This window comes from Nuphar pumila, chromosome 11, assembly GCF_984573655.1.
Source record: "Nuphar pumila chromosome 11, dmNupPumi1.hap1.1, whole genome shotgun sequence".
NCBI classification, from domain to species: Eukaryota; Viridiplantae; Streptophyta; class Magnoliopsida; order Nymphaeales; family Nymphaeaceae; genus Nuphar; species Nuphar pumila.
Window position 1 is genome coordinate 115,307,617 of NC_143259.1, and position 14,669 is coordinate 115,322,285.

A 14,669-nucleotide genomic window follows, 5' to 3' on the forward strand; every position below is an offset into this window, starting at 1 on the left:
AGATCAATGGCTGAGCCAAAAAAAATTGGTTGGAGGCACAGTCGTTGGTGAAGAGATAAAACTTAAATAAGTCTTTGAATTATATTGAAATCTATTGGTTATCAATGTAAAAAAAACCAACAATATTTATCACAATATACTCAAATCATTTGAGATCAGTCTTGCATACATTCAACTCAAATAAACTGCAAGGAACCAGAACATTACGCTGCTTTCCGAAAGCAGCTTCTAAAGCTTAAAACGCACAATCCAGAACTCGGTTGAATGCAGATTCGAACTCGGGGAGTGACAGACGCGGGTCCAGATTAGGTGGAATCTTAGGGTGTATGTGATACCGCTGCCACGGGAAGACATAAACGTGTCAGCAGCACTTGTTGATTGCTGTCCTGGGCGAGTGCTCGCCACCTAAAACAAACTGCATCTAAATGACAACACACCACGGACGATAATATCCTGAACAAATTGCTGGATTAAAAGTAAACATACACTTATTTTCTGTTTGTCACACACCAGACAAATTAAAACACACATAGCGGTAGGCATTAGCATACAAGAGTTAAAATCAGATTCTTTGTTTCTTTACGAAATATAGCTGGAAGCACAGTATTTTTTTTTCGGTTTCAAATTCTGGGGTGGGCGACTGCCCACCCATGCCCACCCCTGGCTCTGCCACTGCTAGATGGTATACCTCGTCTTGGACAATACACTTCCTCACAGGATTTCACAGTCTTTGCAACTACCCGCTCTTGGACAGTGTACTTTCTCACAGAGATTCTATCGCTCTAGTCGATTACCAAATCTTGATCATACATACTCTCACAGAGAATCTTTTGGGAACTCGATCCTCAACAAATACCATATTCAATAAAAATTATTGTGATACACGCCTAAACACAAATGACCGCTCTCAAGGTCGATAGCCACTAGTATAATTAACAAGATCAATGCCAGATCACCTGGTCTGAGAAATATACAACCTCACAAGAAACTGCCGCCGTAGATAGTATACCTGGTCTTGGACCATACACTTCCTCACAAGAGTTTGCTATCTTTGCGGCTACTCGCTCTTGGACAGTGTGCATCCTCACAGAGATCTACCACTCTAGTCGGGTCACCTGATCATGATCATACATACCCTCGCTGATAATCCTTTGGAGATCAGGTCCTCAACAAATATCATACTCAATGATACATGCATCAATACAATCGATTGCTCCGAACAATTGACCACTCTTGGGGTCAGTAGCCACCAATATGGGCACAAGCATGTATATCAGCAATATGCATCGTATCACTTCACATGGTAAAACAAATCACAAGATCACACATTCCTCCAATAAGGTCTCATGAACCATGAACATTTATCGCATGCTTTCAACATTTCTTATCACACGGAATTTCAATCACATCATACAAAATCATATAATACTACACATTGTATCATTGCCACCAGGAACATTGCATTCCTCAAATAGGACCTCAAAGCATGCATAAACAAAGCATGAGTTTTATACACATGAGAACATGTTGATTACATAATATGAATAAACTAAACATCAATATATGTAACTCCTACGTAGTTCAATAAATTTACATAGGATTCAAGTTATATGTGCAAATATTCAAATCATTGCATCATCATATGCATTCACAATTCTTATCTCAGAGCACATCGCATTTGATCTTTCTAGCTTGTAACTCACACACATATCTTTAAGACATTTTAATCAAATTCAAGATACTTATGAATCATGTTATACAAGTATGCTATATTCACTTAGGCAATCATAACACAATTCTCTGCAATAAAACTATATAGGCGTGATGTGTTATTCACCTAAATAGTCTAAACTAATCATTTGTCGGTGCGACATGTCATTCACCTATATGCTAACATAAGCATCATAATCATAAGCATCTTGGGGATACACAAAGTCATACATAATTTCATCGATAAGCTTTTACTTGACAAAAAATATGTAACTAAGGCACACGAAAGTCTTATGACCCATCAACTAGTGTGAACAGACTTTATGTTTCGATATTACTGGCATGCAGGTATGCGTAGACAAAAATATAGAAACAACGGAGACTAGTTCACACGTTTGTTATTCTATGTATTTTCAATAACCCGAATAGCTAGTTGAGTCTGCTCCTAAGGGGGACCACTTTCAGTCGAGAGAGAATTCCCCAAAGCCAGGTAAGCAGTACCACAGATGCATCCAACTTCTGCAGAAGTTAATGGGATCTACCACCTAGGATAATGTCTGGTAGTCCATTCCCCTAACTCCAATGACTGGGGAGGCTGGATCTTTGCCCGTGGAGTGGTTGTTAACAACCTATCAATTGGAGTTTTTTCACTGCTTTGTCCTCTCCATTGACAGACAACAAGAAGCGAATGAGTGTGTTAGGGGTTGCTTAACTAACCACTCATTCTAATCCTGTGGTCTTTCAATCACTCAAGCATCTTGCCTGTGAAGGTGAATCATTCACCATTTGATGTGATTATAGCATTGTGCATTTAAAACTATTCAAAATCGCACGACCGTCTCATCCGATCATCGCAGTACTAGTGTGTAGTGCATGACTACAAGTATTCTAGGATGAAAGGGGTGTAGTTCCTCACTAGGAACCTCAACAAAAGTGTTTCGCAAATATGCAACATTTCTCAAACACTGCTTTGCAGGACTTCTCACTCGAAAAGACAGGATCCTGGCTAAGGATCCCTCTCCTGAGACGATGATGTATTGTTAAGCCTCCGACTCAACTCTTATCGCAAGAGGGAGATTGGTAAATTCCTCTTGCATCCTCCACAAGGATGCCTGATTGAACATGCAATCAGCGAAGACTTGAGCGTCATTTGCAATAACATGACAGTAGCGAAACATTTGCAAAAACGGGAGACTGGGCACATAGCACGACTGCAAGGTAAAGACTGTGAGCAGAAGTGCAAACGCAAAGCTTGGGCACAAAGCACGATGGCAAAGTAAAGACTGTGACCAGGAGTGCAAACGTAAAGCCTGGGCACAGAGTGCGACTGCAAAGTAAAGACTAATAGAAAGTAAAGGACAAAGACTATGAAACCCCATCTTTGAGTTAACTGCGTACTCGTATAAATATATATACATATATATATTTATTTAATTATCCTTTTTAGTTAATTGAACTCAATTCAATTATCCAAGTTCTCCGTGTAATCTTCTTCTACCTTGGGGAGTTACAAGCTTGTTGTCGCCTGCGGGTGTAAACGATTGACGGCTCGCGGAGCGCGAGTGGGATCCGTCGTACGAGCTGCAAAAGCGACAATCTTAGCAAGCTAACACAAAAAAAAAACAATAGGAGGTGGGTCCGACAAGACTCGATGTGAAGCAAAATAAGATACTTCGATCCCTATAGACAAGTTGCAGAGGCAGAAGCCAGGGGTACGAGCCCTGCTTAGCAGAGCGCGGCAAGAACAAGGGAGGAGAGCCTCTACTTTCTGTCAATGAACAGGTCTGCTCCCTGCCAACCAAAGCAGTAGAGGCAGGGGGCCAGCCCCTGCCAAAACCGAGAAGACAGAGGTAGGGAGAAGCCGCTCCCTAACTATAGAAGACTCAGGCGGCAGGGGTCCAGCCCCTGTCGACCTGCCAGAGGACGAGGGGGGCCTCATCCTCCTCGACCGAAACAAGGAGACAGGGAGGGGTTATGCCCCTCCCCTGTTGAAAGGAAAGGGCAGGGAAGGTGTCACCCTCCCTCGCCCAACTCAAGCAACAGGAGAGCAGGGGGGTCTTCGCCCCCTGCCAGGACACATAAGAAGGCAGGGGATCAGAGCCCCCTGTTGAGAAACACAAGGAAGCATGGCCCTCGCCCCCTACCGAAAAACACAAGGTAGTGGGGCGAAGCCCCCTGCCGGGAAACATAAGAAGGCAGGGGGGCGAAGCCCTTTGCCGGGAAACACAAGGCAGGGGGCAAACTCCTCTGTCGGGGAACACAAGGCAGAGGGGCGAAGCCCCCATCCGGGAAACACAAGAAGGCAGGGGCCTCGCCCCCTGCCGACAAAAGAAGAGAAAAAGGGGAAGGGGAGAAGGAGATAGAGAGGCAGAGGATCAGAGAGGAGAGAGGAGAAGAGGCATACCTGGGGGGTCGCCAGAGAAGCTCGCTGGTGGCCGCTGGGGAAACGAGGTTGTCGGGGGGTCTCCGTCGAGCAGAGAGTCGAGGGGAGAAAGTGCATAGAGAGAGTCGAGAGGGGCAGAGGCGAAGAGAGAGTCGGGGGAAGAGTGGCAGTGAGGGGGTTGGCGTAGGGTGAAAGAGGAGAGTGCAGAGAGAATGAGAAAGAAGGAGAGGGGTTTCATATTTGAAACCCTCTGCCTCGTTGTCTTTTGAAGACGCGAGAGAGGCGGTGCCTCCGGGTCCGGGTCGGACCCAAATTCAAGTTTTTTTTTTTCAGGTTTTACAGGAGGGGACAAGGTCTTCACCCCTGCCCCGTTTTAAAATTTTGCCTCCATCTTCTACCTTCATCCTCGCATGAGTTTTGATTTTAATCTTTATCCCAGATTCATTCCTTGTTTCATATCCTCCATATCTTATCCAAATGAGGCGAGGCAGAGTGGAGCCCTATTTTCTCAATTCTTTTGCTGATGTTGCCTTCTGCCGATGTCGCCTTTCGTCATTATAGAAAGAAGATGAGAGAAATAGGAGCTCACGTGGCTAGTTAGAGGAAAGAGAAAAAAAGAGAGAGGAGAGATTCAAGAAAGGGTTTTATGTTAGGATTAGGAATATATATATATATATATATATATATATATATATATATATGTATAAGGGTATAATAGTAAATTTCTTGATGAGGATCGGGGATGAGGCGGAGCGGAGCGAAGTGGGGTGGGGGAAAAGTAAGTCCATCACACATTGGTTTTGATTTTAACCTCCATTCCCCATTTCATATCCTCCATCCTCAGTCCAAACGGAGCGAGTTGAGGTGGGGCCCCGTTTCTCCCAAGTTCCTTACTGCTGTCTATATTTTTACTAATTTATTGGCTCTTTATTTCACTTTTCTTTTTTATGCATGTGAAAAGAAAATACAAATTTGCTACACAACACAAAACTAGCTGCCTAAGGAATTTCCCAGGGAGGCAGGCCCATTAAGCAAGAACGATTAAGTGGCCAAGTTCTCGGTGAGGATTTTCTTCAGTTATCAAACAAAAAAAGTTGTCTAGAATTAATATCTCAAAAGCTAGATATGATACCCTACCAAATCCCTATATAAATTTGTGTTCACTAACAAAATATAAACCAGTCCTTTAGGGTACATTTGATGCGTTGTTCTCAGCGTGATTCAGACGAAAATTACGCTAAGAACGATGATTTTTGACAAACATTGGACACGGTGGGCGACGTTTCATGCGTCTACCACGTTCTTATAAGTATGTTATTTTTGTTCCACCCTCCCCCCTATTACAAAAATAACAGGAATGAAAGGAACAAAAATTTCTCGACGGGCGCGCCCGCGAGCTCTTGGTTCCTATCGGATCTCGAGTTCTCCTTCGCCATCTACGCCTCCTCTTCCATCACCCGACTGCGGGCTGAGCTTGGTGGAGTCAAACCTGATGGCATACGCCGGCGTCCCGTCAGACTTGAAGAGCATGTAGTTCTTCTCCGACGTCGGCCCGAGCTTCAGGTTCTCATTGAATAGGGTGAACATGTACACCTCCAGCCCCACGTCCGTGCTTCGGCGTCCCCCTTTGCTCCAATGAAGCGCCAGTCTTCTGTGGGTCCCCCTTCGACGACCACCCCGTCTCTGACACCTTTACCCTCAGATTCCCCTTCGCCTCTAGTGCGGCGTGCATGGCATCGATTTGGGCGAACAACATGTTATCGTAGTGAAGCTCGGTGTCGGGGTCCAAGATTCCGACGTTCTCCCAGAAAATGACGTAGTCGAGGGAGATGTGCTTTGAGTCTGACATGTAGGCGTTAATCTGGAATGACGATCCGGTCCGCCCGTGGAACCCTAGTAGAGACTGAATCGATCCGGCAAGATCTCGCCGAAATCGGCAGCTCAACGGCGGGTAGGACGATTCAGAATGGCGAGCGAGTGCGTAGACGTCACCTCCACCATATCCCCCCAACCCTAGGGTTTATAGAGCGATGTAAACGTTCTGCATCGCCGGAACGAGGCACCCGACCAATGACGAGTCATTTTCAGTGAGCACCTCGTTCCCGATGGTTATGTAACTGATTCGGCGATGAGAGGTTGTTCGCCACCTGCCCATAGTTGATGCCCACCGACGGTGATGTGCTCTCCAGAAAAATGGCACCTGCACACAAAGAACTATACCGAGCGGCGTAAAAATCATCGCAATCTCCCATCTCCGACAAGCATTGCCGAAATTTCTGCTAGCAATTTTCTGTCGCCGACGATGGCCAATGTCGACGATGGCTGGCCGTTGACGGCTGCCATCGTTGATACCAGTGTGGTCGGCTGCAACAAGGGGGTTAGCAGGGACAGGGGGTGAAACCCCATTTTTTCACAGCTTCCACTGCTACAGCTGTCGGTGATCGACCTTGAGAAACTGAACGGGTTCCACTGTAGATTGTTACAGTGCAATCCGACCTAGGGGCACATCATCATCAAACAACAGACAATTGGAACATAGCATTTGAGTACGGTTCAAACAAACATTGGACTTAGAACAATTGTTACAGAACGAATAGAATTAATGCTCTGTTCCATTCTTTTTGTTCATTTTGTCCAACCTTGGACAAGCCATCAAACATGCCCTTATCCTACTCACAAAATTTATAGTTAAGAAGGGACACCTCATTCATGAATCATTACTACCTCGTTTTGTAGCAATATAGAGTCACAAGGAATAGAGGTTAGTTGCTTTTGTGCTCTCAGGGCACATAATAGTTTAGTAGCTGTGAGTGTTAAACAATCATGAAATGCATGGCCCATTTTTTTAAAGAAGTGAAACTAATCCTTACTAGGCAAGTGTTCATATGAGTCTTATGGGAGGGGAACATTATGCCACTAATAGAAACTAACTCTAGGTATTAGTTCCACACATCCTTCTGTCAAATTGTGAAGAATCTGGATTTCATTCATAAAATCTGGTTTCCTCAACGGTAAACCCTACTTTAAGAAAGCAGTTTAAATCATTATTCACTTGAACAAGTCTTTAAGTATTCAAAAACCACGCATCCCCCTAAACTTACCCTAATGTATATCTGTTGTGAAGTATATATATATATATATATATATATATATATATATATATATATATATATATATATATATATATATATATATATATATTATGGCAAAAGAAAACCCTTACCCAGAACTTTGGTCACTTAATGAGCCCACCTCCTTAGGTAAAACTCCAAGTTGAGGACACGACCACCCAGCCTTATGTGCCCCAACCGTGATAATGGGGTTGCAAAATGGGTTGGATTCAGGAAGCTAAATCTGCAAATTTTGGCTGTTCCAGATCCAAATCAATCTGATTTCTAAATGTATTTTGATATCCGAAATTGATCTGTTTGCATCATAGTGACAAAGCTCGGCATCCCCTATGCACCAGCAGCATTTGATCCTGGGCTTTCAGCTTGGTACAGGACCCTGCTGACCACATGGACATAACTCTCTTTTGTGAAATGCCTTTTATTTTCATGACTTTCCAACCTAAAATATCACATTGCCATTTGAACGAATTGTGACTCAATCCAACACTCAACGAGTGTTTATACAGAGGGTGAAATGATGTATTGACTGAAAATGTGTCGCAAATATCGCCAAATATTTTGAAAATATCATGATATTTTCAGAGGCTAATATGATATCCAAAAAAGGTGTCATTTACCACGATATTAATATGACAGTTTATTTGTTTTTTTTTTATATTTCATTAATAGTCCTAAATGTGCATTTTTGCATATATTTATATTTTATATATGCCAAAAAATTTAGGTGATTTTCTTAAGAAAAAACTGAATTGTTAAAACATCACATGATTTTTGCGAGATCCACAGGATTTGTCACATTGACTTAAAACTTGGTCAGATCGCCCATGATCTATCTTGTATTGTTAGTTACTGACTAAACTCAAGATTAATAGACATGCCTTATTCTGCAAATGGGTTAAAATCAGGAAAACTTCAGACTTGAAATTTACTTATACACCGTTTATGTTTAGGGATGGCAGGGGACCCGGGAAAAATGGGGCCCCGCCCAGCCTCTCCTAGTTTGAACCCGGGATGGAGGCGGGGATTGAGGTTAAAATCAAAACCCTTGCGGGGATGGAGGCGAGGATAAACTTACACTTTTCTCCGCCCCGCCCTATCCCATTCCCCAATCCCCACCCCGCCCCAACCCTGATAGAGATGGCAGCGGACCTAGGGAAAACGGGCTTCTGCCCTGCCTCGCCCTGTATGGACCGAGAATGGCGGTCATGAAATGGGGATGAAGGTTAAAATCAAAACCCGTGCGGGGATGGAGGGCAGGATTTTGAGATGGGGCAGGGGTGAAGACCTTGTCCCCACTCCCGCCCGGGTCCACTGTCATCCCTATTTATGTGTTTTCCTAGCTTAGACCTATGTCACAGGGACACACCATTTTGGGTGTGTGTCTGATGACACAAGCAGACACACTCACACTGACACATGCACTGACACATAGGGCATTATTTTAATAAAAATTTAATACTTTTTTTTATTATCTCTTCAATAAAACATGCATTTTTTACCATTAAATATCAAAAATATTTTTTTATTGATTAAAAATTAAAAAAATGCATGTCCTCGTGTCCTATTTATGAACTTTTTTTTGAACTTGCCTGTCAAGCTCGTGCCATGTGTCCTTGTGTCAATGAATCATTGTGACATAGGTTCAGATCCAACACCAGACCTACTTGCTAAATCCACATATAAAGGAAAACACTTACTAGACTTGTTGTACATCCTACTGGCTTAATTAATTTGGGCCTGTACCAAAACAATAGTAGAAAGATTGAAGAAGATTTACTTAGTTATGGATCAATTGAGCCAAACTCCAACTGGATTTTCATTCATTGAACTGAAATATGGTCTTCTGCCTAGAACTCATAGTCCCCTCTTTTCAATCAAGAATTTATCCATAATAAGGTGCTTGGACACACCCACTTAACCCACTTTTCTGGATAGATGGATGCGTTCAAGCACCTCTTAGATATGCAAAATCACCAGGATTGCAGTGTTCAGAATTCAACAGAATATTCTTTGAGTAGGGACGTAAACAGTTTGGATCCGAATTGGATGTGGCCAATACCATATTCAACTAACCAAAGTTGGCTTAATGGATACCCACATGGATACAGATGGTGAAAAGCTCACACCAGATCTGCTTTTTTACATGTAAATGGATTCAGATACCTGTCAAATTCAATCTCGATCGGGTTGGATTCGATAGCAAAAAATCAAAACTATATCTGTATCTGATTATAACCGGAGATAGCAAAAAATCAAAACCATATTTGTATCTGATTATAACCGGATATAGTTTTTACTTACCAAATTCAAGTAATGAAATCAAGTTCGGCCAGAAATGGGATAAAATCCAATCCATTGACATCATGTTGATTGTATCATACAGTAAACAGAGTAATAGGATTAGGTAATGATATTTACCGACATATAATATGATCAATGTTGATGATGATGGTGGTGGTCGTGGTACAATAAATTTGTAATAAAATAGAGCAGGAATCAAACTACTGTACACATACAAATATAATATGATCCAATAGAAATGCAGCAACTAAACAACATATATAACACAAGGATTAAATACTATTTGACATAAGAACCATGATAAGATAAGAAAGGAGATTGAATCCACAAACTCTCCTCCCCCTTGAATTTTCCAGATCTTGAGAGAGAAAATTTGATCTTCCCTTGGGACCCCTGTCTGCTATCAGGTGTCATTTTGGAGAGCTATACTGCTGCCAGGTAGCTAGGCCAGATTACAGGTCACCACTATGACGTGGCAGCTTATTAACAGTTGATTGGATCGAGGCTTGTCCTTGAGGTGGGTCCCATGCATGTGTGAGAGGCCTCCCTGGCTTGACACATAGTCTCCTACGCCCACGTCATTGCATTGAATATAATTGCGAGGTAGCAAAATTGGTGGGCATCAATTGGTTTCACAGGTTGGAAAGTTTTATGAGATCACATGTTTATTTACAACACTTGGTGGGGGAAACAGTTAAGTTTAATTGCTATACTTTTGTGCTGGCTTGAATTGCTACACTTTTTGAGCGTTTGAAGCTGTCTCGTTTAGAGCCCAAGTACCAATATGTAGACTCGGACTCAAGCCATGGCTTAGATCGAAGTAAGTGGGTTAGATCAGGTCCTTAGCCTACTTAAACTCAGTAAGTCGCACCCACCCGAGGACCACCTCTCAGTGCAATAGTAAAAGTGCTTGGGCTGTCAGTGTGGATGATCAAAGCAGGGTCAAATTCGGAGTCCATTATCGAGTCCGAGGAGCCGAATCATACCGATAGAAAATGCAGTGTTGTTCATGTTTAGTGAGTCGAATCCCGGTCTTGTTTTGTGCAGTCTAGACACACGGACATGTAGGGATATCAATGAACCAGATTTTATCTGATATTTGACCGAATTTGATTCTGTTTAGTTGCATTTGGTAAGCCCAAACCATATCTGATTATAATCGGATGAAGATATGGTTTTGATTTTTTGTTACCGAATCCGATAGATATCTGAATTTGACAGATATCCAAATCCATTTAATTACATGAAAAAAGCAGAGCTGTATGAGCTTTTTGCCATCCAAATCCGTTTAGTGAACATCCATGGTATTGGCCAACATCCGATCTGAATCCGAACCATTTACATTCCTATGGGCATGCGCCATGAACCTAACATTTGTAATGAGCCTTCAATGAGCTTGAGAGCCGTTGACTAGCCTGATAGTTTGGAGCCCTTGACTTCAATATGACCCGTGATCCAGCTGAATCATGTTGTATTAATTCTACCACACTGTATCTATATATAGTCTATGAGATAACGTATCACTTGACCACTTATTCTGTTTCGAGGGAGTTGCAAGTTATGCTAAGGAAAATCTGATCAATATCAATAGATTGCAGTGTAAATCCTAACTCAGTTCTGGATCCAGATCCATACATACGGGTCAATTTGAAATGTCATTCTAATTGGGGTCCACTAAAGACGAGTCTAGAAAAATTAGAATTTAGAAATACAGGACCATGTTGCATGACTTCGAAATTTTGAGTGAATAATGGCCATCACCAGGATCCAGGTTGGACTTCCTTGAGTTCAACCTGATGTGGACTGGGTTCCGGGCCAGACAAGAATCCAACCTGAATGGAGAGGGCTTTTTGTCGATAAAAGACAGCATACAAACCTGAATAGGCTTTGGAAATCCACCCAGAGACCTGATTAAGATCCAATCCTTTCATATGCAAAATATCGAAAAAATAGAGACCTCACAAGGTCTAATTCTAACTATCGGAGCCGGGCCTGGCCTTGTCAGTATTAGCACCTCAAAGTTGGATCCAGATTAAGTCCGGCCATAGACAGCTCTAAGCCCACTCCTTCATGTTGAAAGTCAAACATAAACTGGGCCCACACCTGCTCGGAGCCACGGCCAATTTACAGCCCAAATCATAAACTGCTTGACAATGCCCCCCTTCACCAAACCGATTCCCCCAAACGAGTTGATTCCCAGACCAACTGAGTCGGTTCCAATATTCTTATAGCGTAGAATGGGCAGTTGTCTTTTTTAAAGCATTCAAGTTGACAGATATCACAAGTTCGATATTCAAGGTGTGCATCCCTTGCCTTGCCACAAGGTCAAAGCTAACAGAAAAAGCGACCCAAGGGGTTTGGCCTAGTGGGATTGGGCTTAGACAGTTTGTTGGGCAATCTAGATTCAAATCCTACGGGCATGGCCGAACCTTGGCGACTCCTTGGGATCGAGGGGTAAGCTCTTGGAGTTTTACACTGACAGCACAGCAACCGTAAGTACTGCAGGCAGGCTGAGCCAACATGGCTAGGTCTCTAAGCCTGAGCGGTTTCTCCAGATAAAAAAAAAAAAGAAACTAACAAAAAAAATATTCTTAGTGGCAAAGGAAGTACTCTAGTTTTACACCATGGACACCCAAACAAGGCTATGATGAACATGACCTCTTAATTAGCCCATGATAGGTTCTGCAGTGTAATGTAAGACTACACTCGCTGAGTGAACCTCCATGAGCTGAGCCAAGCCAAGCCGGGCACCCTTTTCTCATACTCTTCTCAGTAACCCTTTACAAGCAGTTTGTAAACTTGACTTGTCAAGCTTATTTTAAATGAGCTTTGGAAGAGCCGAGCCAAGGCGAACCATTCTGGTCCCCACCGCCGACCCTTAGCAAACCTATAATACGTATTTCACTCCGTATCGTATCGGATAAACCGAGACGAGCCATAAAATCGTCATTAATGGCTAGCTGCCAACGTGAATCCCTGGAGAAAAGGCTTTTACATGGCCCTGCTGACGGAGGGAGGATCAGATGCAATGAGATTGCACAAGTTTAGTGTGCTGTTGCACCTGATCACCCTCCATCTTCGCGATATAGACTGTCAGATGTGGGCACAGTAAAAGTGTGTAATCACACTGAACATGATCCCTGTTGTTAAATCTTCTAAACAGCTTGGGTTTGCTTTCTCACTTCAATGGGAAAAGATTTGAAAAAAGAAAAGTAACGAAACACCACGAGGCACGATGGCAGGAAGGACACGTTGCAAAGAAGCTGAAGAGAGCCAGAGGGGTGGCCGGCACCAATCAATCTAAGTTGACTTCTCTCCCCCCACCCCCCTCCTCAACCGGCCACTATTTATGCACCTGCATGGCTTTTACAACCCCACCATTCTCTCTCTCTCTCTCCTTTGAGTTTGAGGGTTTTGAGTGATACCCACAAAAAAAAAAGAGTTCGGAGGGGTGAAATTGAAGGGTACAAAGGAGGAGGTGAAAGAGATGGGGAGAGTTCCTTGCTGTGACAAAGATGGACTGAAGAAAGGACCATGGACGCCAGAAGAGGATAAGAAGCTGATTGATTACATTCAGAGGCATGGGACAGGGAACTGGAGGACACTCCCTAAGAATGCAGGTACGTATAAAGAACAGGCTAGCTAACACTTTTTGGTGGTGTCACTCTCTTTACATGACGAATAGTGATTCTTTTTTTTTTTACCAAAAGAAAGTGAAACGAAAATTAAAAACATTCTTTAAATCATATTGAGAACTCACTGAATGAATTTTTGTTGTTCAAAACTAATGGTGTGGTGCAATCTAAAACAGTTGACATATTTATGTTTAAACCCATTTTGGATTAGACGAATGATGAAAGCTGCTTTCGTGAACTATTCAGATCTATTAAGATGTGGAAAAAGTTGTAGGCTTCGTTGGATTAATTATCTACGGCCAGATATTAGAAGGGGTCGATTCACATCTGAAGAAGAGGAGACCATTATTCAATTGCATGGCATTCTTGGAAACAAGTAAAGCCTCATTAACCCAATCAAAATTTAGTAGCTAGCCTTTCATTATACTTTGTATGAATGAAACTAATCATATATTTAACCTTTTTCTTCTTTGTTATTGAAGGTGGTCTGCCATTGCTGGACGTCTGCCAGGAAGGACAGATAATGAGATCAAGAACTACTGGAACACCCACATAAGGAAAAAGCTTCTAAGAATGGGAATTGACCCAGTGACTCATAGTCCCAGGCTTGATCTCTTGGATTTCTCCACTATGGTCTCCTTTCTTTCCTCTTCTTATCTCAACCATGGTACCAATCCTCTTTGCAATTCTGAGGTGCTCAAGCTATCCACAAACCTCCTATTAGCACAAAGAGAGAATACAAGCCTTTCAAGCAATCAAGTTTTCATTCCCCATCAAGATAACCAATCTTCAAGCCCTCAAATTGAGAACCAATGTCAAAATTTCAGTGCACAAAACATTACCCATATCCCAAATTGCACCACATCAAATGCAAAAGTTTTGGACTATTCACAATTGATGCAAGCAGGTCTTGATCATGAGATACTGTCCAACTCTCATATGTTTAACACCCCAACAAATCTACAAGAAGATTTATCTCTCCTACTTGACAATCTTTGTTATCCTTCAACTGAGCAACCTATCCTGGACCCTCCATCCTATACTCTCCATTCAGATGATCAAAGTTTCAGCTTGGCCTCTGTGTTTTCCACCCCCAACTCCATGCCCTATACCCCTTTAAATTCGTCGTCTACGTATGCAAGCAGCTCGACTGAAGATGAAAGAGAGATCTACTGCAGCAACTTGCTACGCTTTGCCACTCTTGACCCCCTTGGCCTATGATCTCTCTCTCTCTCTCTCTATATATATATATATGGTGAGAGACAATATGTGCTGTTTTAATTATGTGCAATTTGCGACAATTGCGGTTATGTATAGGGTTCAATGCGACGGTTGAGTAATTTTGTATTGCCGCTCTGCTTGTCTGGCAGGAGTAGTTAGTACACGTCTCCTTGTTGTGTTGGACGTTGCAAGTTCAAACCCCTAATGGTAAGGTTGTATAACTGGTAGGGGTCTGCTTAACCTCATCTTTCTCTGTGGAAAAAATACGTTGTGAATGCTTAACTGCTG

At 42.6% G+C, this 14,669-nt stretch overlaps 1 protein-coding gene across 1 annotated transcript; it reads left to right on the plus strand.

The window, feature by feature from the left end:
* Positions 1–13,012: 13,012 nt before the first annotated feature.
* Positions 13,013–14,381, plus strand: LOC149822976 (transcription factor MYB41-like). Its single transcript, XM_089981345.1, has 3 exons — positions 13,013–13,145; positions 13,407–13,536; positions 13,643–14,381. The coding sequence occupies exons 1-3, from the start codon at positions 13,013–13,015 to the stop codon at positions 14,379–14,381; spliced, it is 1,002 nt and encodes a 333-aa protein (XP_089837471.1).
* The last annotated feature ends 288 nt before the right edge of the window (positions 14,382–14,669 follow it).